At 44.4% G+C, this 27,343-nt stretch overlaps 2 protein-coding genes and 2 non-coding genes across 4 annotated transcripts; 3 read left to right on the forward strand and 1 right to left on the reverse strand.

Moving 5' to 3' along the window:
• Positions 1–45: 45 nt before the first annotated feature.
• Positions 46–6,950, reverse strand: LOC121594103. The gene is made up of 4 exons (XM_041917056.1): positions 6,752–6,950; positions 5,458–5,717; positions 4,358–4,485; positions 46–1,917 (listed from the first exon to the last, which is right to left on the reverse strand). The coding sequence occupies exons 1-4, from the start codon at positions 6,755–6,757 to the stop codon at positions 1,655–1,657; spliced, it is 657 nt and encodes a 218-aa protein (XP_041772990.1). The 5' UTR covers positions 6,758–6,950; the 3' UTR covers positions 46–1,654.
• A 3,397-nt stretch (positions 6,951–10,347) lies between these two features.
• LOC121594101 (glutamate decarboxylase) lies at positions 10,348–25,448 on the forward strand. The gene is made up of 7 exons (XM_041917054.1): positions 10,348–10,766; positions 10,836–10,923; positions 16,410–16,649; positions 19,904–20,472; positions 20,672–20,739; positions 23,394–23,472; positions 24,500–25,448. Exons 2-7 carry the CDS (start codon positions 10,860–10,862, stop codon positions 25,016–25,018), a joined length of 1,539 nt encoding a protein of 512 aa, XP_041772988.1. The 5' UTR covers positions 10,348–10,766; positions 10,836–10,859; the 3' UTR covers positions 25,019–25,448.
• On the forward strand, positions 13,814–13,886 carry Trnaa-agc. The gene has a single exon. It is a non-coding gene; the product is annotated as a tRNA-Ala (tRNA).
• Trnaa-agc lies at positions 16,099–16,171 on the forward strand. The gene has a single exon. It is a non-coding gene; the product is annotated as a tRNA-Ala (tRNA).
• Positions 25,449–27,343: the final 1,895 nt, after the last annotated feature.

Below are 27,343 nucleotides of genomic sequence, written 5' to 3' on the forward strand. Positions count from 1 at the left end.
TAGATGTTCGTTAGTTTGCAGGATTTTTTTTGTTCGCGATCTCTCTTTACTGACACGACCGAACAAAGCGCATACAGCGTGCAGTGGCCGTATGTTTGGAACATTGATTATTAGTTGTTTTTTTTTTTGGGACCGTACCATATATGTATATGTGTGTATATAGATATATATGTATGTTACGGCACGGAAATAAGGGAAACAGTTACAACATTTAGATATCGTGTGTTTGTGATTTTTAAAGCGGTTGCTGTTTTTTTGTTGTTTGGTTTAATTTTGTTTCAATATTTGTAAATGCATATTTCCTCTTCTTCTTCTTCTTCTTTCTTCGCATGTATTGTTTTTTTTCGTCTCCCACATTACTCTAGTTTCCAAATAGGGTTGTATTTGGTAATTATTGTCTTTCACAGCATTTGTGCAATACCTGGTAAGAGTTTGCTTGCTTGAAATTTTTGCAAAGTAATGTCGAATCGTTTTCCACTCCTTTTCACATGATTAGGATGATGATGATGATGACTGTTTTGTATGAGTAGTCGTTACAATGTGATATGGTCGTCGATCGGCTTGTTAGCTCTCTTCGCAGCATCAGCATTTCTCGTTCGTTCGAGGGAGTTCTGCTAAATAGGATTGAGGAGTTGGGAGAGGAGGAACATTGGGTTTGAATGGACGCAGGAAAGCCTCAGACAGCTGCGGAACTGAACGGACGAACGTGTCTTAAATTGTTAATTAAAACTGTGTGCACACACTCTGCATCTCTCACGCCCTCAGCGTGTAACCCCTGTGGCTTTATCGAAAGCAGAGGTGTTTTTCGTAAGAGAATTTAATCCTAAACAAATTGACACATGGAAGGGTAGTCAACGTCATGTCCGCGTGCTGGATGCATACTGGCGTGACATGCGTTACGTTGTTGTTGTTGTTGTTGTTGCATTCGCTAGTTTCGCGCAAATGCTGGCAGCTTACGCTACGCTATAGCATGCGCGGAAAGGGACTAAAACTTTCCAAAACACAAAATCCTAACTAGAGATCAACAGACTCCTAACTGACTCTGACTGACAGCTACGTTTACTACTTACTTCTCGCATCTTCTATTCTAATCCCCCCAAAAGCCTGGACACGACGGCCACACCAGTGAGGATGCTGGCGTAGTGTGACGCGTCCCTCTGTATGTTCACCCTCAACCTGGAAGCCCTTTTGAGTGATATTTGTCATTGATCGTTCAAAGACGAACGACGACTGCCTTATCCTACTGTCTGCTTTCTCCTCCACTATCCTAGTCATTCAAAACTCAAGCAAGACCTTAGGAACGGATGGAACTGAAACGTCTGAAACGCAAACAAACTGGCATAAACGGTGCGAGCTTGAGATTGGTGCGGAGTGCCGCACATGTCACGCAAACCCTGCGGATATGTAATGATAACGTTTGCACCCGGTCTTCTTCACAAAATCCCTCCCAAAAACGTATCTCACATGTTGTGCTGTTGTCGTTTGTGAAAGAAAAAAATCACGAAATTAAATCCAACGCCGTCTTTGTTTTTTTTGTACTGCATTGGGGTAGGGTTACCCCGCGGTAAATTAATTGAAGTAAGCGTGAACGTAATGTCTTCTGTGTTGGGTTGGGTTTGTGTGTGTATGTGGTGTGTCCACGGTTGTGTGCACATTAGAAGAACGGCGGCAAATCACAGTTGCACAGTGTTCCGCCGTCGCCCATCTTGCAGAACATCGAACACAGCTCGTCCCAGTTCGGTGTCGTCGTTTCGACGATTTCTAATGCACCGAAGTTGCCCAGGCTGGGGTCGGTTCCGTCGCAACGGCTGCAGCCGGCCAGCTGCACACTGGCGACGGTACAGAACGCCTGGCAGATAAGGTTCTGGTTGAACTGGTCCTTCGGCCGGAAGCTGGTGCAGTTACATTTGGAAACACCTAGTGAGAGGAAGAGAGTGAGAGAGAACGGAAAATAAATTTTATCAGATATTTTATTTCACGCTTCGCGAATGCTATGGAAACCAAAAGAAGGTATTCTTGCAATGTGACAACCTCATCTTAGTAGCCAGTGAATAAATGTCAGTGTTACATAACGGTTCTACACAAGATACGTCAGTCAGTTCAGTGATGTTTTGTAGCATATCTGCTATACAAAACTGATTATAATACACACTATCAGCTATAGACACATTGTAACACACTTTGGAAAGCCAAACCACACCATTGTAACACATTCATTATAACACATTCAGCAAATCAGATCATACCATAGCAACGCAACCGGAAGAGTTCAGGCCGTCCATTCAAACAAATAACAGATGTGACACACTTATCAAAAACAACCGAAACACACAACATAAGCAGGAACAGTATGTAAACCAAAGCAGGAACAGCATATGCATTAAACCCAAAACAGGAACTTAGTGACAAGAACCATCGTTCTTGTCAACAAAAGACAAACGTAACTAGCTGAGTGAAAACATTAACTTTCCAACATAAAACCCGGAACCAAATGTGCGAAACCCTTAACTTCATTTGAGTATAAATAAAACCAATTCCAACCGTGGCAAGTCAGATTCGTTCGGACTGTCAAGATAGGACATTACGCTGTCCAAAATCTTCGCCTTCAAACTTATTTCAAGAGTTTAGTTATGTCCCCCTTCCCAAGGTAAGGCTTCTAAACTCCAACGTTTCCAGTAAGGGAAACCTCCTAAAGGTTTCTATGATCGCCTGGACGATCAAGTGTTGAAAAGTCCGTTCGATCGATGTTTTAATCCACCTCGGCTCATGTCAGTAAAAACTGACCTACCGCGACGGTACTCGAAGTACAGTTGTACGATCATCGCATTACAGTCTTTTGTTCACGAGTTTCAGGGTAATTTTCTACTATCGGCCATCATAATTATCATTGATGAATACTTTGATAATCACGAAGCAAAAATTGGGTAGCCTTGGAGTTGGCAAAGCTCCCAAGCAAGGACAACAGCGGTGATTCATAGTTAATCCATTAAGGCAAACCTCTGTTGATCACGCTCGATAGGAGAGGTTCTCAGAAGAGTTTTTGGCCGAAGTATATGGGTCCGTCCAGTAGAACAGTCGTTAAACATAACCTTCCCATAGGCAGGTCTTAGAATATGGATATAAATAGCCTTTGTCTTTGTAGGACTGCACTCAATTGGACAGATGAAGAGTAATGGGCCAACGCTGACATTTCATGATTGTTGTGCGCACAGTCTATCACAAACACCGAAATAAGTGATTAGTAGAAGAAGGCACTAAATCATGTGCCAATTTCGAACATTTCTAATGCCGACCTGGATATTGACGAACCAAACCGAGGTTAGAAGGTATGTAAAACATTCATCTGAAAAAGAGGTCATTTTGCCGTCGTCGGTCAAGGCCTGCTTGTACCATAGTACCATATGATAGTCAGTCCTACATATGAAGGACACGGTCCATACGGGGCTTGAGCCCATGACGGACATGTTGTTAAGCATTAACGAATTGATAAGGGGTAGCAAAAGACTTTGTAGCACAGCACTATCAAGTGCCGTCGGCAAATGACTTATTCGCTAGATTTCAACCTATAACCTTATACTAAATGTCGTTTGAAACATAAGTTTAATACTGATTTCAAAAATGTGCTATTCTAAATAATGTAAGTCCAGACAAAGCTCCCTTTAAGACCATTCCCAGTAAGAGCCTCTTGACTCGTCAGTAAATGTTCAGCAAGAAAACTAAACATTAAACGTGTCAGGATGCTTCACGCTAGTACTAATCCTTACATAGATGAAGCTATCAGTCGCATTAGATGACACCAAACTACCCAAGCTATTATACTCTGAACAGCACAACACAACAGGGTGATTCATTATTTCGAACTCGTTCAAACGTGTTCATCCATGAACGGTTTCTAATCTTCTAAATACTGTTATCCAGCACACTGGTATCACTGGCGATAACTAAACTCCAAATGACCGCACAGAGACGAGCCCCCCAGATGCGTCCTATCTATGACGTACTGCTTCATCGAAGCGATGTCGGCCCGAACAATATCGGCTTAGTGTAAAACCCCCGCAGTATCATGCTTTATCCCCGTATTGGGAAACAACCTAATTAACTGCCACCGAAGTCGGAGGGGCGTTGATTAATTATCAAAAAATTAAGGGATTTAGATATTACAATCGGCACGCAGCTGCGCTTGTCTATCGCGCGATCTACATTCTAAAGTTCAGCCGAACCTGCTGGATCGATGCACACAGACGATGATTGATTTACGGCGTTTAACTGACGTCATTGAAGTGACCTTTCGACCCGTGGTCTCATAGTCTACTGACGCATACTCATTTGGATGTGAAAGAAAAGCAACCAAGCTTACCTAGCCCGTTGGCACACAGCGATGGACACACCCCATCCAGCGTGTCCTTATCCACCGGGAGTGTGGGGGAGTCGGAAGTGGTAGTGCGGAGCCATGTTGACCCGCAGCTGGGACCGCCAAGCCCTGCACTGTGAAAAGAGGGAAAGAGGGGTTATTAAAATGTATAAATATTAAATATAAAATCAGCTCAACATAAGCATCTCTATGGCGGACTATTCGGGAGGTCCCTGTGGCCAAAAGTGTCCCGTCATTGGGACACCACAAGATTATCTGTTCGTCTGCTACTCCCGTCCAGATGCCAAGGGTTTATCGCCATCGGCGGAATGTGTTTGCGATCGTGTGGCAGTAGTGTGTGCTTTATGGTTGTGGTGGCTACCGGTTGATGGCAATTGCGCCTAATTGCGCCTGTTAAAAGCAGTAGACCGCTGATAACATGGGCACGCGAAAAATAGGTGACACACGGTGAAGAGAAAAACGTCGTCTAGAAGTGTGAATTATTTCAACTGCTCTTGCATATCAAGTGTTGGAAAAATGTCTATAAAAAATTGAACACATTATTGGAGAAGCGTCTCACATGGCTCACTCGTGCAAGGATAACTCTACATAGCAGTACGTTTAATCCCGTCGGCAAATCTGTGCCCAAGCAAAAAAAGGGGACAAAATGATAGATCTGAGTCAATCTTCACATCACATCAGTTTGGCTATTTGACACGCAATCTGTAAAACTTCACAAAAGCCTCGCCCGTAAAATTGGAAACCATCAATCATCTGCAGCTTTTCCTTCACACTTGACACAGTTGCTGCCTGAGGAGCCACATAAAACGGATGAGAGAGAGCGTTGAGATGTAAAATTTTCCATTTTTCCACACACTCATACACACACATGAACACTTCAGACACACACACACACACACGCATCCCTCCGGCGTTCAACTTTTCCCATCAACACCCAGAACTTTGCGTTATCTAGTTTCGGCAATCGTGCCACAGACTGTTTGCCTGCACTCGAGACGCCATGTCCGCTCACTATTTCACTCCCATGGTGCCCGAGAAAGCGACGGACCGGTACCACACTACCAACCCACACGAGCTGCACTCACCTGCAGAGCTGTTTGCAGGCCAGCTTCCAGTTCACAACTACGCTTTTTCCAGCGCTGTCGTCCGTTTTAGCGTCTATCGCCGGAGGAAGATGCTGCCCTGCGTCCGCTGCGAGTCCCGTGGCATCGCCGGGTGAAACCTGCGCACTCGCCGCGGCCGCCGGGAGCTCCGGTTCGGTGTGGGCATGCGTTACACCGCACACCAGCAGCAGGAGTAGCGCCAGCTCCAATCCCAGCACAAGGCGACCGGTTGCACGGAAAGGCTGAGAACGAGGGAAGGGTGGCGTAAAAAGCGGGGAAAAATCACACAACGGATAACAACGATTGGGCGTGGATAATTTAATTCAATTATCTAGGACAACCACGGCAGTGGTCGCTGGTGGTCGGTGCGTTTCTTATATACTTGGTAAAGGTTCAACGTGCAATGGAGTTGTTGTTCACCGTGAACGGCAAAGGAGAAAGATCAACTTTCTTCCAGCTAACTGTTTGGCCCAACGTTTTTGCACAGTTTGTATGAATTCACCATAAAAACAAGGATCGATATTTTTTCTTCTCACTTCCCAAGTACGACACACACAACGAAACGGGAAAGCGAACAATTCTCATTTGCCACCAACAAACAAAATCATCAAACTGTTGGAAATCATCACTTTTTTGTGTTTGTTTGGAGCGAAGAACTTTTCTCGTGCTTCTTGGTCCATTGAATTCGGAACTAAATGAGATGACTATTGTTGAGGAGCCGGGGGAAAGGGCCTTTGTTTTTCCATTACCGCAAATCACATGCTCCAATAAATGGAAAATATACTTTTCCGTTCGGTCACCAGTGGAAAAGCTCCAATCTGAGCCCGTTTTTCGTGGCAGTGTTCTAGAATATTCCGATAGCTTTGTATTATCTCATAGAGCGAGTCTCTTTTACAAACATACTACATTGTTACTGTTTGAGCTAAGGTTAGCTTTATCCGATTTAACAACGATTTGTCAAGCAGTGATTTATAAGAATCCCTCCTTGAGAAAGTCTTTTTGAAGCCGTTTCACTCAACGACAAGCTCAGCTTTGAAGTACTGCGACCACTTTGTGTCCAGTCAATCTCGCACGGGCTGGGCATGGATGGAGCTGACCACTTTTATGGTCGCGCTTTCATCTCGGTCGGTGTTTGTATTGCAGAAAGGTATAATTTAGCGTTTTTTTTTCATTTCCGCACCAGACGTTGAAGAGATAAAAAAAAACAATGAATACACTTAAGACACTACTACTGCCTCGTAGAAGACAAAGCAATGAGAAACGGTAGTCAACTCACTTTCATGTTATTTAAATGCAAAATGTATCACAAAGCACTAAATGCGGTTCAGCATTGGCTGCAGTAATGCAATTTGCTACAGTTCCGTCTTCTTTTATATAGATATGTTTGTGTGTATACTCCAATGGTGTAAAATTGGGCTTGGTTTGCATCAATCCGTTCGCTGCGTGCAACCGAACAGTCACGTCAATTATCACTGCACGAACCGTTTGCGAGCGAGCCGATTTTTGTAGCCCGATTCGCTATCGAACACCTCCTCTGCGGATTACGATGGCTCCTTCAAATTGCTTTATCAGCGTGTTACAGCGATACCGTCGATAATTGGCCACCGTGCGTCCCGCCAAATCCCGCGTTCCGGTATCGATCTATCGCGTTCCGGGATCAATTATCAGCCCCTGCGACGAGTGGGAGACGAAGGCGGTGTAAAGCGTTTGCGATACAGAAAACCGTGTCGTAGGTGTTTGTTGATTATCTTCCTTGCTAAGGTCGCGGGCGTGGGTCCGCTGACGGGGCCCTGCTGCTGTCAAGTGCCGGAGCATATGGCATAGGGAATAGGGAAAAACAATGTACAGAACAACATCGGTGTGGGACAGCAGGAGCACACGCGCTCGTTTGTGGTTGTTGTTGTTGCTGTTACGGGGGAGCTTTCTTATCGAGCTGTGGGGCTGGCGGTAAGCTTTTAGTTTACTTACCTAGCACAATATTTGTCGCGGCACAATAAATCTGAACCGCGTCGCTCTTTGCCTGCGGGTATAATTGCAGTTCATTCTGAAGTACTTTAATTGGAGTCTCTGTGTTTGTAGAAAGAATATGATGTAACTGGCTTGGTTCCGGGCTAGAAACTTGAACCTTGAAAATGTCTGTAGACTTTAGTTCTGTACAATTATGTATAGAAAAGCTAATGAGAACGGATTGTTACAGCGAAGAGCATTCATTTTGGTTCTAAAATGATATGAATGATGATGATGATATGGGGTATCTGGAATTTGGATCTGTGTCAAGTTTGTTGTTAACAATTAACTGATAATATGAGCAATCGATTATTCAGAAGTTCTTATAACATTGATAAGTCTAGAAGATCCGAAAAACTTCTTACAAAGCATACCATAATTTTTAGGTTAAATTGAACATTTACGGGTATAGAGCCAAATGTTTATTGGAGAGGAATAAAGAGTAACAGCTTAGTCTTATGGCTGGACAGTTCAGTGTACGCTAAAGGGTCTCCCAATTCCGATTTAATAGTCTGGAAAAGACGACGACTTACCACGAAGTTTCAGTCTGTAGGTGTAAAGGAGGAGTAAGGTTTATAGTTTGATGTTTCTAGGGTGTTACCAGATAAGGTTGAATTTGTTGGAGTTTATTTCATCACAGTGTGCAGGTTGTTTGGTAATCTTATGATGAATTGAAACAGAACATCAACCTCGAAAAGCTTAAATACTGCTTATGAAATAAATTAAATTAGGACCAATGCTCGTGACTGGTTGCTATCGATTTTAGGTATTTACTACTCTAGAACACTTTTAACTCTTATGTTCTACTATTTTGGTCCTATTCAGTAATACCAACATTGTCACAGCACGAGTATATTATTATACCTTTTACAGGCCATTTTGTTATTATATAAATCATTGTCGTATATACATGAAAACATCTTATATTTATTACATCCCGTTCATCACAACCTAGTTACATGATAGCCCTACAAGAAATTAGAACTCGTTGAACTTTTCTTTTTTTTTAATTTTCCTTTTTATGTTCCCGATCATATCATAAAGATATTGATTCATGCTAATGACACACCTGCCTACAACATTATGTTCATTTTATAGCCTAAATTGCTTCGCTCCGGGAACCATTTTTACAACCCTATAAGTTACCTTTACTTATCGAGTTTTTTCATCACTGTTGGCTTTCCACATTCTTTTCTGCGAGAGTGTTCTACTAGCGTTATGAAATAGGTGCACATTATTCCACTTGCGTCACTGATATCCATATCGATGCACTTCATAGTTTATAGTTTTACAGTAAGTGGAGGGATGATTTTTTTTATCGATTTTACAACCTTTGCGTTTGTCCTTTGCCACGTGAAGCAGATCCACGGAGATATCGTCCACACTTGTCTACCTCAACACCATGTTGTATAGTCAGATTGGCAAGTGGGATTGTGTAGGAGTAGACGAAAGAGGGCAACTGACGCCAACACGCCAACATCTGGCACACTCTGGTAAGCTGCTGCCTGTGAGATAGATTTTATGGGACACGTTTTCCATGTCGCTTACTACTACTAAAGCGTGGCATGCCTGGGCCTGGAAAATGGGTTAATTTGTCGCCGGGATTAAGGATATGATGGTGCTCGTGGCACTAATGAACACTCACACACGCTGTCAGTTTGACGCAGGACGCTGGGACGGTGGATCGTAAAATGGGTAATCCGTTTACATGCGGTCATTGCGTTTGGTCTCCGTTATCGTCCGCAGCAGCAAATGGCATTTTCGAGTGTATTGTTTTTGCCGGTTGGAGTTTTGTTTTTTATTGGATACTTTTTGAAGTCCCGTGCTGGAATGATTGTAAATTTATTATCTGAAAAACTTTATCTAAAGGTTGATGGTGAAAGTAAAAAAGCTTAAACTGTTCTAAAACGATTTCATAATCAAAGGAAATAGAGTAACAGTTGCTTGTCTGAATCACAAGTACTTTCGACGTTTCTTTCACTTCATTTACCGACATGTTCCAAAAGTTATCCAATGCAACGAGAAACACTTTGCCCATTTGTCTGACGTCATCGGACGACACTTGGCTAGGATCAGCTACGCCTAATTGGACACGACACCCGCAAAGGATTTCCGGCCATTAGGGTTGTGGTTCTTCAAAACAGCTAACCTCAGAAATGGTACATTTGCGTACGAACCAGCTGTCCCACCAGGCTCTCTTGTAACAAAAAAAAACAAGACACTTCATCGTAGTTTATGGTACCAGCCAACGGTGGGAAAGGTACCGTTTTGCATAAATTTCGTACCCTTTGGGGAACAACATTAAATAAACAAGAACAAAACAAGGTAAAACTATTTATTATTTATACCACGTTGCAACCACCACGCAGAGCGCATTGTGTAACATTGTCAGAAAGGTGTGTGACACCACGGGCACCACGACGGGGCAATCGATCCTGTTGACACGTTGGCGGGTGGAATTTCGGATGGATTTCGATGCTTGTGCAAGCGTTTTACAATCGTACCCCCGTAGAAGCCATTCTACAATCCCACACAAACTCCCCCACAATCCACTGGCGAGCAGGGTGAGTGGGTTGAGGGTGGTTAAAGTACATAAAATATTCATTTTTCCCCTCCTGCGTTAAAGCATATCCTGCGTATCCTTGCGCAGCAGCAGCAGTAGCAGTAGCTTTCCTGCGGTGTAGCTCCGCCCCAACCATGATGGCGGCCACAGAGCCCCATCTTCCCACAGGGAACAGCGTGCGGAGGGATAGGGAATCCTTAGGATGCCCCAGAACGATGACGTAATGAAACCGAAGCCGAGGTTGGATTCTGTGTGGGTGGCACTGGCACAGGCGAAATTCTCGTTCTCTGCTCGACGGTGGATCCGTGCCAGCACAGCCATCACAGCTTGCGAGAACGTCGGACAGTACGGTTTTGTTTGGTGCGGAGATCTGAGCTCCTGTGGATCCGTCCTTTGTGGATACAGCGTCCCATCGGTTTGGTGTGTGCCCCATCTGGTTGTGTAACAACTTTAGAGCACGCGAATCTGGGTGCGAATCTTATTCGGTGCCAACGGTCCACGTGAGCTTCAGGCAAAACCTGTACAGTTTTCCCGTGTATCGAACCCTGTTTTCCCTGTCGTCAGAAGGTTGTGATAGTGGGTGTGTCGGTGTGTTTGTGCGTTGAAGAATTGTTACATAATCGTTGAGATAACCCATTTAGACGCCAACAGTAAGTTCGAGAGAATCCACAAAGACCACAGTTCAAACACTTTCCAGTAAAGTAGCAACACATACCAAAAGGTAATGAAAAGATGGATTTAATTTCCTTAATAAGAATAAGATACTTATATACTTTTCTAACCCCAACAGACCCAGAAAACAACAGACAGCAAAATGACGTCGATAAACGTGGAAAAGTACAAACTGTCCGACAAAACGGCAAAGCTCACAGCCAAAGGTAAGTGTTTGGCAGGAAGTGTTACGTAACGCAAGGACATTGCGTAACACTTAGGGAATGATAGCGATAGCAAGAAAGTTTTAATACATTCATGTTAATATTCTTGAAAAGATTCATGCCATACAATCGCATTTGTGAATGATCGATAAATGATTCCTCAGTAATGCCAGCATCATGCTCGCAATAAAACGGATCACAATGTTGTGAAATGAGCTTCCTATCAAACGATGTACTTACGCTGAAAAATGGCGCCTCTTATTGAGCGTCTACTTTATGGCCTCTGCTCCCTGTAATGGCTGCAAGCTGCAGGGAAATAAAAAGCACCAAAATGGTAGAGGGGGTTATACGTTTTAAGCTCTTCGTTTGGCTAACGATCGTTTCATTAATTTCCACCAGCTCGGGCTCATTTCGGTTGATGACCTTCATTAGGACGCACACACATACACACACAGAGACGGGCGATACAAAATGGGGATTTTGCTATCCAGAGCTCTTTGTGGAGCTTGCGCGCAGGATCTTTGGAGCAGTTCATGCGCCTTGTGCCTTGGGTTGCTGTAAGCAGTATAGTGGCTGAAATTGGAATCGGAAATGAGCTTTCGGTTCTTTTTGGTACATTCTGATACAGCGTACAAATTGCATGGGATCCTACAGAATGGAGGCGCCTCTACAGGAAGTACAAAGATCCATCTTGTAGCATCGATATCGTTTCTTTCACTTGGTAGTAGATCAGGCTGCCTAAATTAATATTCCATTGACGTCATCGGATGTTTTTCGTGTTTGGGAACAGAGGCAAAAAAACAAGGAAAGCAGAGCCTTTTTCGAGTGGTCACGGACGATTGCATAACTTCGGGACACACACACACACACACGATGCGCATGTGTATGAGTTTAGGTCAGAAGACCTCAAGGATTTGTAAACAGAAATAAGCAATGGAACCCAATTTCACCACCGAATTTTGGGGATTGTTACGTCAGAGGACCAGGAAGACTGATGATGTTGAATAGCTTTTGTTTGAGGACATTTAAAATGTCACATTTTTACTTATGGTTACATTACATTACTGTTACATATACTTTACACGTGCTTGATCAGAAATAACACAACAAAGTACAGTCTCAAAAAGGTACACCTGCATCAACGTGTATCACATCCTGTCTACTGTCTAATTCTGACGCACTACCGTCACAAGTGTTACTTCCGTCCCGTCATCAACAGATTGCGCCAACAGAATGAGAAATATGTTTGCGATATTAAAATGTTTACCCATGCTGCTGGAGGGTTGCCACAGCACAAAGTGTGTGTGTGTGTGTGTGTGTTTGTGTGTGTGTGTGTTGCGAAGTGTCTGTTCGACAGATAAAAAGACCATCCGACGGAAAAAAGGGGGAAGCCTCCGACGTCACTAAAGCTGAAGCGCAGGATGGCAGGAAACAGATCGGTTTGAAGGTTTTTCTCCCCTCTTCCGGGAAGAGGTTTGATTATTTGCGCCCAATCTATGACGGTGCAAAAGAAGGGGACTGATTTATGTCGACCAACTTTTACAAAAGGTTTCTTTTTTTGTTGTTAAAACAGCTTTAACGCTGAAAAGAACGCCGGAGGTCGTAAAATGTGGCCCGCGTCCAAACTGTGGGACAAGTTTTAATTTGTATGTGTGCTATTTATCAACAAACCTGCAGTGGGGGGAAACTGCGCAAAGGAATTTGAAGAATGTGGTCGTTTATTAAATTCTCTGCGCTCTTTGTCCGTTCCTCTACATAAGGGGGGGAAAAAGGTAAACCAACATGCAGACACAAGCATTCCGAGCAAGGAAGCGAAGAAGGGAACGAAACGGAATTGGGAAAATAGTTTCCCTCTTGTGCAGCATTGTATGGCTACATTCCTCTTCCATGTTGCACACCGTTCAGGAAGGAAAACGATGGTACCATCAAATGGGAAAATCCCGTGTTGGAGGGTCGCGCGCGCGTGAAAAGTGAAACAGCAGCGGAGCAAGGGTGCACGCGTGTCACTGGTGCGGGCGCGCACGGGAGCAAGGGACACAAATATTTGGCTTGCGATATAAAACCGATTATCTACACTTTAACGGATCGTTAGTTGCAGACATAATTGAAATCACTCGTGCGCAACCAAACCAAACGGTGGCCCGGACCTGGGCCGGGCAGCAGAAGCCAAACGCCAGTAGCCGCCTGCCGACCGGGGATACTTCGCTGCAAATGCGCTTGTCGCTAGACCTGTCAGGAAAATGCAGGACATGTCGGGCTTAGTGCTACCGATTGGGTTTTTGTTTTGCCATTTCGCATATCTCATATCTTGAGAGCTCTTGTAGAATTGCGAGCAAGGACGAAAAGTTTGGGCTAAGAAATGCTACCTTCCCTGCTCTCAACCTAATCTCGATTGCATCCGGTTGTGACAGCTTTCTTTTTGCGGAGGGAAAAATGAAACGTTTACTGGAGTGACCACTCATGCGAAGGATCTTTTGTTAGTGGTATCAAGAATCATACTTCAAGCGAAGAAAGAGACATAAATGGTTTTGATATGAGGTTTGCAAATGATAGCGATGTTGGGTTAGATAGGAGCAATAGAAAAAGAAAAGTGAATGAACATATTCTTAGGAAAGTTTTCCACAGCATGTGTTCATTAGAGCTAGTAAAAAATCTTCTAAGGATGGGATGAACATACATAAGAATTTATCGCCAAGAAACGAATGCTGTAAAGCCTTAAGTCAGGTAACTGCCTTCGAAAACGTAAAACGAAGAATCGGAGAAAGGGTAAAGCAGAAAGATAAAAGGGAAGGGCTATGCCACGACAAATAAATGCCATACGTTCAACCGGTGACCGAAAACAACACGCGCAAACGCATGATTTTTACCCTTAAAGTTGCAGCACATTCAACCAGGGGGTGTAGCTCAGATGGTAGAGCGCTCGCTTAGCATGTGAGAGGTACCGGGATCGATACCCGGCATCTCCAACTGGGCAAATTAGAATAGCTAACAACCAAAAAGGCTATCTTTTTAAAGAAGGAATATAAAATCTCCCTCCACTGAGGAGTGGAAAAAGAAGTAAAAGGAATAGAAAAGAAAAGAAGAAGTAAAAAAGGAGCACAACAATATCACAGGAAAATTTAAAAAAAGGAAAATAATATAATGAGAACTGTATTGTGTTGCAAACGATGAACAGTATTACCTTTGAAAGCATGTAGAAATTCGCTTAAAATCCCTCTTAAAATACAATGGTGTAACAGCCAACGGAGAGATCAATGGAATTTCGATCTCAGAAACGCGGAGTGCGAGAAAATCAATAGGAAAAGGTGCAAAATAGATTTATCATTATTCGAACATAATCTTGTAAGTTATGATAACCGCCCCAGAGAAGGCGGTATCCTTTTGTTGCGACGTTTGCCTCCAAAGAAACAGCAGCAAAAACATCCACACACAACGTCTCAGGAACAAAGAAACGGAGAAGAAATGGCCACAAAATACGGGCGAGCTAAGCTTATTCTTCTTCATGGGTCACAAGAGCGAAAAGGTTATCTCAGTTCGCTGCACTTGCCATAACATCCTCATCATCATTCTAGCCGGATCTAGAACAGATGCCGGGAGACGGTGAAACAACAACAACCTGCCCTTTGCGAAGGGAAAATCAATTTCCTATTCATTCGCCACCCAGGATTAGGCCCAATGATGGATAGATAGATTGGTCTGCTTACCGCGCACAGGCAGGCAGGCAGGCTGGCCCCGTTGCAGCTGATCACTCCTCTAGTCCCAAAGAGTCTATAAAAATCGTTTTTCACCATTTTTGCCAACGATGGGGAGCGATGCTCGAGACGAACGAGTCGAGCCGGTTGTTTTGGGCCACCACTACCTGTCAATACTGTTCATTTTTTATCTAATCCTCTGGCTCTGTAGAGGGCGACTAGGGTGATGTGTCCCCAGAGAGACATATTGTGGCTGCATGAGGCGGGCGCGTTTTAAGATGATGGGGAAGTGTTGCGTGTTACGGGAAGGATTTCCCTCCTCCGGTAGAGACAGAGCGAGGGTGTGTGAAAAATCCTTCCACTCCACTGCAAGGGTAGACTGTGGCGCTAAGAAATCCTTAATTAAAACGATATCAACACTAATTGCTCGAATGAAACACACATTCTTTCGCTGTCAAACGACGACGAAGGGAATATTCGGAATGTACTTATTCCCAGCGCGTTCTTTAGCAGTGATAGACGAAAATAGGGAAATAAATAGCTGTGTACGTCATGTTCACGTTTGAGCACGGGAGGGTGAAATTGTTTGTTTGCAAGAAAAAAGGGGGAATAAGATAGACAGCGGAGCGGAGCGGATAGGAGTGGATGGATGTGAATGGGAACTTTAATATCAAAATCCCTCGTTCCAATGGTGTACGAAATTGTTACACAGGGTGGTGATGCTCTCTCAACGGCACACAGCAGGGGCGAGTCGCACACGGCAAAAGAACAATTCACTTAGGCCAAGTCAGCCAGGCTTTGCAATATTGTGCTATTGGAGGACGCCGCAGACGGATGCCAGTAGTAGGATTTTTTCTTCCTCGGATAGGTTTTTATTACACAAATAATTGCTAATTGAGGATTTCTGAGACTAGTAGTTTTAAAGCCAGCTCGAAGCCTGGGATATATTTATATTTATTATTCTGGCTTTCGAGGGCAAGTTTATGGCACAGCATTATTCGAAGAAACTCTGATGCTTGTGGTCTACTGTTTTTGTATTTAGAGCATAAATATATAGAGCAAACCAAGCATGTTTTAAAGCTGCTAGTATTTCTTTAAAACAATTTAACTACCCTCGCTTCATTTCATCCCCCCACTAATCGTACAGAGCTGATCTATTTATAAACACAAAACACCCAACTTCAGGTGTTTTGAGTCCGGCCCAACCATACGGTGGCCCTTTCACTCGTCGCGACACCAACGTGAACGGACTGTCTGATTACGCGCGATTACAGTGCCAACACAGTGCAAGGTATGCTGACGCACGCACTCGTTTGTCCACCACCCCACCACGCCCAAGGGTGGAAGGGGTATAATGGACACATTTAATCGGGATCGCGGGGTGTGTGTGTGTTTGTACGAGTTTAAACCAGTTCACGCGCGCGTTGATCGAAAAAGTATGCTGCGGCAGACAATTTTACCAAAACAATTGCTCTCTTCTCAACCAGGGGGTGTAGCTCAGATGGTAGAGCGCTCGCTTAGCATGTGAGAGGTACCGGGATCGATACCCGGCATCTCCAAGGAAATCCATCTTTTTTAATTGAGGGCAGTTGATGGTAAGAATCTTTCCTAAAAACGAACAGCAATACATATTTAACACATATCATCTTTGTCGCATTGTTTGATGAAGTTATTGAAAGATAAATATTGCATCTATATGCCAAATGTTCATAAAAATACTTAAAATCTTCTGAAAAGAGAATTATAAACGTATTTTTTTCTTTTACCAAATACCCTCTCTTTTTATACACATTAAAGACATCATCCCGGTGGTGCAGTCGTCCGATTCGGCGGAGACGCGCGAGTTCCTGAACAAAATCGCCGAGCTGCTGGTCGACTACGTCAACATACAGAACGACCGGAAGGAGAAGATCCTTGACTTCCACCATCCGGAGGACATGAAGAAGCTGCTCACGCTGGACATCCCCGAGGACGCGGTCACACTGCAACAGCTGGTGAAGGACTGTGCCATGACGCTCAAGTACCAGGTCAAGACAGGTAGGCGTAGACGTGGGAAGGATACGCGGACGTAGAAGAAAAAAAGGTCACACATTAAATCCGGAACCGTTTTGGGGGCAAAACACAAACAATCCAACAATTCCCACTCCCACAGATTATACTGCTTTGGCATCCAATATGGCGCGCTGATGCGGGTTTTGGGTTTCCATGGTGCAAATGGTGCGAAATGGGAAAATAAGTGAAAACAGACGTAAATCCGGATCAGCATCAAACCGAAAGCCCCGGGAAAAGTTGGGCAACAAATTGGGCCGTTTTAGCTTCACGAGAGGGGTTTGATTTATTTGGACATGCTCAACGAAATGGTTACAGGTTTCACCTAATGCGTCTTAGTGCCCGTGGGCGACTATCCTATGCAGCGAAAGATGTACGTAACAGCTTGAGCAACGCGTGTCCTTCACCACACGCAGATTGAATTCAGTGAAGGAGCTGTAACGCCAGGAAGTGGAATCATTTATCAAACGTATACCTTCCGGAGGTGACGTGAAAAAGGTGCTTAACCAATGGGAAACGCTTGCTCATTAGTTGGGCCATTTAGACGCAATTAACTCCACTTCAGACCACTATTCAGACCACCACAGACGTACAGGGACATGCTAGCAAGCCTCTTATCTGTACGGGTGATGTGATTTCTACACTCGTAGTTTCCCTGTAACCAGCTTTCCATCTTCAAACACTCCCAAAAAAATCGCAAAATAAGGATCCGATTACACCGGATATTACCTACCTTATCTGGTCGGTGTATGGTATGGTGTTCATCTTGTTTTCGCTCTCTTGTGTTCACTTCCTGTCATTCCTCCCGGAGCTTCCTGACATAAGCGTCCACCCCCTTTCGGTCGGTGCGATAAGGACCTACTTTTCCCCGCTTCGCAATGTTGGAGTAGCGACACTTAGGAAGCTAAAATATTTGCGGATGATATTCGATACCCCTTCGCTGCAGGGGGACATAAATCTCACCACCAAGAGTCATAATCTGGATGATTTCTTTTCACCTTCTCCTTGACGGGGAAACGGGAAGGGAACGCTGTCTATGATGAAGATATGACAGACGGAAACAGCCACCACAAGCACACTGGAAGGCGTGTGAACGAATAGCAATAATGGAATGAAAATGTTGACAATCGAAGTAGGCGCCGAGAGGCTTTACCAGCGGGATCGAAAAGTCAAGATGCATAGATGGGTTTTAATTGAATTTATAAACCTTTTCCTACAAGTTTGAGCACTCCCTTTCTATCAATTGGAACGTGATTATAAAGTTTCTTCTTCGTGTGTTCCCTTTTTTTTTGACTAGCGACCACAAACAATACATGTAATCTTCTTTGCCGTGGTCGCCTTTTGCTCCCGCCAAAAGGCACCTTTTCATCGCACGTGGACACGTGGCCAAGATTAGATCAATAAACAGTAATAAATAGCGGATCGAGGGAGAAAACTGCCTGCGAGCCGACATTTCCTGTACCACCAACTGTCGGCTTGCCGTCAGGGAAAACCCTTGCATCGGGACTGAGGAAAAATCAGGGCGAGAGGGAAAAGCGCGTTATAAGTCGAATTTTCGAGGCAGGGTTCGCACAAGCGTATGCGTATGACGGGCCGATGTCAACCACAGCAGCAGCAGAAGGCAGCAGTCATCATCCTTCAGCAAGAGTGAAATATGTTAATGTACGATGAATGAGGATTAAATTCTTCAGGATGCTGCCTCTGCTGCTACTGCTATTATTTTTTTAACATTACTCGGGTCGTGCAGACGGCTTGAGCCAACAACAAGGGAAGGTCCTTGGGTTGGCAGATTGAATGTATTTTATTACCACCTAATTCCATTATCCTTTGAGGCTAAACTCTCCCAGCGGGAGTCGGTGGGAGAATGTGTTTTTGCGTTTTCTCGGGGACAAAGTGTGGTATGGAGATCAATTGGCGTGTTTATTGTGTTGGTGCGTGATTGATTGCGGCTTTTTGTTATCACCTCAAAAGCACTCCAACCGCATTTAATTAATGACGAGCGTGTGCGTTTTTGTTGAGAGAGAGGAGGACCTCTTTTTGGTGTTTAAAGTCATGAGAGATTTTTAGGGTGTTTTTAATGAATTTTAAGCAATATTAAAACAGCTTTAGTACGCCGAAGTGTTCTTGATTTGCAATCAATTTATACATCAATACACTCTCAAACACTTACACATTCCAAACCACTAAATAGCTCAATCGATTGCACTTCTCTGCCACTGTCCTGCTGCTGCTAAATCTCTCCTCAATTGAATTACACTCCAACGCTACAGGACATCGAATCTGCCCATCTCAAAGTTACACCCGGCATGCACCGGATGTGCTACCCCGGAAGTGTCGGAATGGTCGTCGAAAACATTCCCAAATCCCAAGACGAGGGAGATCGATTCGTTGCGGCTCGATGAAATAGTAATCAGCAGCAGCAGGGGTGAATTCAGGGTACGCACAAACTTTGCGCAGAGACACACAGACACAGCTCGCTGTAATTGAATTCGAACGTGTGCGGTAGTCGCGGTCGAGATTATGGTCGAAGGGTTGCCTAACATTCACTCTCGCCGTAATCCACTCTGTATCTCCCCTTTCAGGAAAGAGGGCTTTTGTCGTTGATTGTTGACATTCTTTTAGGAGCACCACCCTCCCGATTGCGCTCCCCGATTTGTTTGTAAAACAGCAAATGCAACAGCAATAGATTAGCCTTTTTGCAACGCATGGGCCAACGAAGTCCGAGTGAGATTTAATCCTTTTCCCAAACAAATAAACAGACACTTTGGTTACCCCTTGTAGAGGTTTTTTTCGGAACTGATTCCATTTTCCAGCATCTGTTTTCGATCCGATAGTGGTTGAGTAGCAGATTTACATAAGCCTCCGAGAGCCTACGCTTCCTGAGGCTGCTATGATACAGATGATGCAGGCCGACTTCTTCCGTCCGAACGCCGTCTACTCATCCTGGAGCAGAGCCTGGCAGGTTGGATTATTACGCCACATTTAGCAGGAAATGGTGATTGTTTTGCTGGCTGCCCTAGTCGCCCAGTGGTTCCATCATCCCGCGTAACAGCGGACTCTACTCCCATAATTAATGGCCCCGAAGCTCTCAAATCCTGCCTAAAGCCTCCCGGCAGCAGCAAATCTCTTGATGGATTGAGGAGGTTGTCTGTCCCCTTCGTACCGATTTGTGTCTATTAAAATCCGGTTCCCGTTGTACTATATTTTCTCTCCTTCTTCTTCTTCTTCTTCTTTTTTGACAGGACATCCCCATTTCTTCAATCAGCTGTCGTGCGGTCTGGACGTGGTGTCGATGGCGGGCGAGTGGCTGACGGCAACTGCCAACACCAACATGTTCACGTACGAAATTGCCCCAGTGTTCATCCTGATGGAGAACGTCGTGCTGTCGAAGATGCGCAAGATCATTGGCTGGGACGGTGGTGATTCGATCCTGGCGCCCGGTGGCTCCATCTCGAACCTGTACGCGTTTCTGGCCGCCCGGCACAAGATGTTCCCGAACTACAAGGAGCATGGGGCACGTGCCCTGCCCGGTGAGTTGGTCATGTTCACGTCGGACCAATGCCATTACTCGGTCAAGTCATGTGCGGCCGTGTGTGGGCTCGGCACGGACAACTGCGTGATGGTACCGTCGGACGAGCACGGCCGGCTGATTCCGGCCGAGCTGGAGCGGCTGATTCTGGAGCGCAAGGCACGGGGCCAGATTCCGTTCTTCGTGAATGCGACTGCCGGCACTACCGTGCTCGGTGCGTTCGATCCAATCAATGCGGTGGCCGACATTTGCGAGAAGTACAACTGCTGGTTCCACGTTGATGTAAGTGTTCTTTAGTGCTTTTGTAACTGTGTCTTTTTATTATTCGTTGGAACTCATTTTGCCATTTTGCTTTCGTTTCATACCAGTTTTCCTTTCATTATTATTTTTTTTCTGATTTTACGTGTTTAACAATAACTTTAAGACACTTTGCATGAATTTTAAAGCATTTCCATCTTCTTCAACTCTGCTTTCCTTTCAGGCCGCTTGGGGTGGTGGTTTGCTGCTGTCGAAAAAGTACCGCCATCCACGCTTTACCGGCATCGAAAGGTACGTAGCAAAACGGTTGGCCGCTTCCGGCATGCCTTTGGACACGCACTTGCTCTATCTCTTCCAATGCTGTGGCTTGAATAAAATCGATTGCCATCCAAAAACCGACCAGCATGTTAAGAGCCTGCAATTAGCGAAACAACACACACACACACAGGCAGCCGACGCTTTAATCTTCCAACGGAGATGGCCTTGGTTTCCCTCTCGCACACAGCCCCAATCTGAACGCATCACTGAAGTCAAACAATTGACATTGGGAATGAACAGTGAGGAAAAATCCTTCCCCAGAACAACCTTCTCTGTGGAAATGGAAGAAGGAAAATGTGAAAAACGTAATTTTTATCCTTACCCGGGCATCCACGTGCTGCAACCCACAAACACACTCACTACAGCTGCGTGTGTGCGCGTCGGTTTGGAGGTTATTATGCCGGTGACTTTAATCACTCACTCGACTGTCAAAACTGAATGTCGGCTGCCCCTCCTGTTCACTAGCTTCCGGCACCATGTGGCAGTGACGATGTGCTCGCGTCACGCTGCGATGCTTGCTTTGATGGAAACAGGTTAGGACTATTGTAAGGATGTGCATTTAGTGTGCGCATTCTAGTCGCAAGTGTGTGCCGTTTGCTGGCTTTAGAAATACTTCTACTTTAGAAATACCTTGAGGGTTAATTCTTGTAGCACCAGCGTTTATTTTTTTTTAATATTTCCTTTTGTCAAACTTCTCTTTCAAACATGAAAACACACACACAAATATAGAGGAATCTGTCGGTAAGAGAGGAAAATTAAAATACCCAAACCGTGAAAAGTCAGGATGGTCACAACTGGCAACATCCGGCAGGCAGCTTCATCCATTGTGCGACCCTTTCTTACTTTCCGAATGGGCCCGGGCAATGCTTATTGGTTTTGCGTTCATCCACATCCGAGGACTTACCAGGGGTACGGTCTAAGGCGGAACGGAACTCGGTGTCGGAGTCTGTAACTAATTGTTACGAAATTAAATTCCTACAACGCATAGCGTAGGGTTCGAGTTGGGTCGATTTTATGCCTGTAACAGCTTGCCAGACATGGGCTTTGGAGTTTGGCACGACTTTTCTTTTCGTATACAATGTATCTTTGCACACAGTTTTGTGCCAAAAACCTTCCCATGCACTACTGAGTGGTGACTCGTGTGCTCGTGTACTTACGCCTTTGCCACATCATTTCCCCATTGCACTACATAATTAATCAAAAGTCTGCCAGGGCCACTCACGAAAAAAGTCACCCAAAGTTAAACAACACTTTGCATCGAAAATCTGTCCAATCATTAACATACTATCCGAGAGAAAGGTCGTACGCCCAAGGACATTCAAACTGTCATTAGGCTAAAAGCTTTTCCAGATTGACGCGAGGAAAGTGCGCGAATCAAACCGCGAAATCCCTATCCCACGAAAGGTGAAAGTTGGATGCTGTGTTGGAATGAATTGTAATTTTATGATAATCCCACGACTGCACGGTAGACCGCAACTAGACTGAGTGATTTTGTTGTTGTTTTTTTTTCGTTTAAAATTTCAACCTCAATCACGGTAACAATTGGTAGGTGTGAGTGTGCATTATTGGGCAGATGACGTTGAACAACGTTAGTAAAATGTTTGCGCAAATTTAATTCCGTAAAAATTGAATAGATTAGAAGGCTTTACTGAATTGCTCGGGGAAATAATTAACGTTTAATTAAAGTGTCTAGAATTACCTCGAGACTGTTTATTCTATATGGTACAGAGGATAAGGAAGCAGAGAAAACAATGGTTTTATAACATGTAGTTTCCAAGACCTGCAGGAAACATTTCCCATTAGAAAGGCTATTTTCCAACCAACAACTTTACTCGCTACCATGTTCCTATGGTACCTGGATTATGCACTTAAAACCCTGCAAACAGTGAGTGAATTATGTGCGCTACCGGCATTTCACATAATGGCTCTCAAGCGACCTGTAACGGCCAAATCCCTGACTTGTTTAATCCAGGGCACTGCGAGATATGGCCACAACACACCTGTGAAACAAACCTTCAGCTACAGCACGAGAGGTTGTCCAAATGTTTGAAATGTAGGATTACTGCACTGATTTGAGCACCGATGCGTGCTTTTGAGGACTTCACTTAAAGAATGGGCCTCTTATTTTAAATATAATTTTACGTTATCATTTCAACCTTTTACTCCCAGCGAGAAGTGACTGTCGCAGACTAACTTTGTGGTACACTTTAAGGCCTTATGCTTCCAATAAACAATCCAATGCGCTTCTGTTCAAACACCGATAAGCGACTTCATGCAAATTCCCTTGTGCTAACAAATGAAAAATCGTACGTACGCGACCGTTGTGTACATAAAATTAATTCTTAAACACTCCCCCGGGTGTCTGTGTGTGCGTGTGGTTGCTCGTGAAAAATTTGTCATCGCCCTAAAATGCCACCGAGGAAAGCGTAGGCAAGGCGCATCCGCATGGAACCCCTTCTTTAAACAGTTTACTCCCCCTGTTTTTTCTCCGGATCCTTTCCCAAATCATCATGCCCTTCCTGGTGGTGGTGGTGCTGGTGGTGTGATAAGAAAAGGACAGCAAACTGACTAACAAAAACACCGGAATATTACAATGGTACCCTTTTTTTTCTTTCTCACTTCCACAGATGCGACTCGATCACATGGAACCCGCACAAGCTGATGGGTGCGCTGCTGCAGTGTTCAACGATTCACTTCAAGGAGGATGTAAGTAGCCTGATGCCGCCGTACACCGGCATGTTTTTATTACCATGCACACCCCGTGATTGAACTAGTTCTGCCCTGAAACTAACCCAGAGAAACCCCAAAAAAAGAATATGACGAGCAGTCGTAAATCAGACGCATTTAATTTGCGCGCAATACGTTATGCGCTCGTTATGGCGCAATCTGGGTGCAATGTGCTTGCCCACCATCCATGTTGGCGTTGTCCGGCGTTCTACGTGCGGAGCACAATTTGCTTGCGTAAAGTGTTTTTCATCCAACTTTTCCAACAAACCCAATATGCGAAGGTGTAGGGAGAGAGAGAGAGATGCTAGGGAACTGGATGATGGAAGTTTTAGTCGCGTAATCCCCTCCAAATCCCTGCTCCCTGATACCGACTTTCCCAACGATGAACACATCCGAGTTGGGGTTTGAAAGTGGCAGTAAATTGATGAACCATGTTCTGGCGCATTATTTGCTCCTACGATTGATTGCCACCGTTGAATGAGAGTGTTTGGGAGAGGCCCGTATTTGTGCGAACAATGTGGGAACCACAGCTGTGGCCGTTTCCAGCCCACGGGTTGTCTTAAATGGTGCAAGTTTTTAAAACACAGGCAGTGCTGAATTGCCCGAAACATGGTCTGGTGAGATGAAGAAAATCAATTTCAAATTGAAGTACACTGTCTCATTGGAGTTGCCGGAACTGTAGGAACCCGTTCGTTTGAACGTACATTCCATAAACGCCATCGTAGTGCTAATGATCTTCCAAAACTCAGATTGAATTCGAAAACTCATTTTAAAAAACATATAGCTTACAGCTGACAAAACATTTCTAGGATTTCTGATGAATTTAGGCTGCTACACTACTAGAAGTTGTCTTTCAATTACCAAGCTAGAATCCGGTATAAATAGTCAATTTTAAACATTTCAAATTAACTCTGGTAATTGGAGCATATGCCCTTCTAATGTATCCCTAACATACTCCAAGCATTCCAACTTCTAACATACTGTTTCCTCCCATACCGTCCCGTAGGGTCTCCTGATTAGCTGCAACCAGATGTCCGCCGAGTACCTGTTCATGACGGACAAGCTGTACGACATCAGCTACGACACCGGCGACAAGGTGATCCAGTGCGGCCGGCACAACGACATCTTCAAGCTGTGGCTGCAGTGGCGCTCCAAGGGTACGGAAGGGTTCGGCAAGCACATGGACCACCTGATGGAGCTGGCCGAGTACGAGGTGAAGCGCATCAAGCAGCAGTCGGACAAGTTCTACCTGATCATGGAGCCGGAGTGCGTGAACGTTTCCTTCTGGTACATCCCGAAGCGCCTGCGCGGCGTACCGCACGACGCGAAGAAGGAGCAGGAGCTGGCCAAAATCTGCCCGATCATCAAGTCGCGCATGATGATGTCCGGCACGCTGATGGTCGGCTACCAGCCGGACGACCGTCGTCCGAACTTTTTCCGCTCAATCATTTCCTCGATTGCCGTCACGGAGGCGGACGTTGATTTCATGCTGAACGAGATCGACCGTCTCGGGCAGGATCTGTAAGCTGCCGGCGAGGTCGGCGATGGGTGTTGTATGTGTGGAAGTACGTGCCAAAAACGCATTTAAAAGTGCACAGACACACATTTTAAAACAAATCGAATCCAACCAATGAGTATCAGTTGTGAAGACATATCAATATCTTCAACCAAGTTGTAGTGTGGTGTGGCCACATCTCCAGACGCCACACGCAAAGGACAAACTGGCGAGCCAAAACATAAGCACACACACACATAAAAAACTGGCTTTATTTATCATAACGAAATCTGTGAGTGTGGTTTTAAAATCGCAATAACCGTTATTTAAGATGTAATACTAGTTTAGATGAACCCCCACTCCGCGTAGGGAAGAGATTTATTTCTGTTAGCTGCATATTATGTCAAAGACATATCACTTTGTTCGGAACCCTTGTTAAACGGATGCATTTAAATCTTCCCAAAAAAAAAAAGAAACGGTTAGTCGGTTCCGTTGCCTACTTACCTCTAGTATGGGTTTGTTTTTAGTGAAATTTTATTAAGATTTCCCATTTGAAAAAGCCACTCAAACTATTTACCGGAATCTTGACTGTTGAAACTCCTCCTCCTGCCTGTGGGAAGCCCAAGAGAGGTGGGGAGATAAAAAAAGAAATATATATACAAAAAAAAAACTACAAAAAAAGCAAAGCAAAAACATGACGATACAAACGCTAGAGAGATATATATACATATGTACACAACCCTCCCCACTCTATATATATATACTTATACACGGAATTTACGACAACCTTCAATCACATCACAGAACCCAGCCACGTGTTTTGGCGTTTTGGAACGCGTGGGGAAATGCAACCAGTCTTTGCGCGGACGCAGTTCCACCAAATTGGTTGCATCGATGGCGTTCTAGTAATTTGGTTTTTCTCAAATTGCCTCATCAAACCCCAAACACCCAAAGTTACTTGTTGACTACTACCACAATGTCTCACGCAAATTTGTCTCGCGGTGTTGCTCGACGTACTCGAGATAGTTGAATGTGCGCGATGTAGATGCAAAAGAACGAACAGAACCATAAAGCTATCACCACTACCACGTTGCATTTTCGACCGTCTATAACCGTAAAAACGAAACCGAAGGCATTTACGAAACCACACTACAATAGTCCAAAGTCAAGCAAAGTTAGTGACAAATTACGTTATTTACAATTGAGTAAGCATATCTCACTTATCATGTCCTTTTTTTTGGGGTTGCCCCTTAAGGTGAACCTTTTACACCGGACATTGTGTTGCAGCAAAAAAAAGAAGCGATTGTTGTACGACCGGGTATAAAGATATATGTAAATATTAGGCTTTTAGGTATGTTGAACGCTTCATGTCTCCTACCGTGTGGGCAGGAAAGCAAAGGAGGGAGATAAAAACCATTGGTTAGGTATGTGGCAAGATAAAAACGACAAGCGAATGAAAGAGAAAAAACGGAAAAGAAAACAAACCCTGTGACTGAGAATGTTATCGCTACGCGAATATATATATACTGTTGAGAGCTGTGCTGTGCTGTGTGTGTGTATCCTGTAGTAGCGCGATCGTCGTCCAGCTCCTTCATCGCCCATTGTGATAAGAAAGATGTAGACTAATCTTGCAAATGCGATGGGCGATCAAAGAGTTAGTCCACACGAGGCGCGCGTGTGTGTGAATGTGTAGCAAAAAAGTGTTATAAATTGTATGGTGACCGGAAGTTTCGCGGTAAGGGACTGAAACGCATTCGTTTAAGTTGCTCGTATTAGCCGTCTTCTGTTACTGTTCCGTGTTTTAGTAATTCCGTTACAGCAGTCTGTTGTTACGTTCGTAGTTTTGATGCCACAAACCACAAATCACAGCGTGTAGAGCTAACGAGAATAGCAGGAGAATGTGTGGTGAGTTGTAAGTTAGTTATGCTGTAATGAGTAGAGATCCCGCGACGACACCGGTCGACAAAGTCGACATAGCAACCGGCGCACCGGAACGCAGGGTTGAAGGGGTATCCGCTGTTTTAGTAGCGAATTTTACTTTTAAGTGAAGTGAGTGTAGGACGAATGTAACAAACACACACACACACACAAACGAAACGACAAAATCACAAAGTCTTCCTTCAAATGAAATGTTAATTAATAGAACGATTCGCGCTCACTCTCAGATACACGCTCGTTTGCCGACGATGGGATATGATCGGTGTGGGATGAACCTCTAAACTTAAGAGAGAAGGAAGAAGAGAGAAGGAAGAAGAGATAACGAGAGAGAGATAAAGAGAGAGAGAGAGTAATAGAGATGGTAAAAGAGATCTCCCTACCCATTCCATCGTCACCTTCTGTATATTTCATCTCGAA

Source organism: Anopheles merus, chromosome 2L (genome assembly GCF_017562075.2).
Source record: "Anopheles merus strain MAF chromosome 2L, AmerM5.1, whole genome shotgun sequence".
In the NCBI taxonomy this organism is placed as follows: domain Eukaryota; kingdom Metazoa; phylum Arthropoda; class Insecta; order Diptera; family Culicidae; genus Anopheles; species Anopheles merus.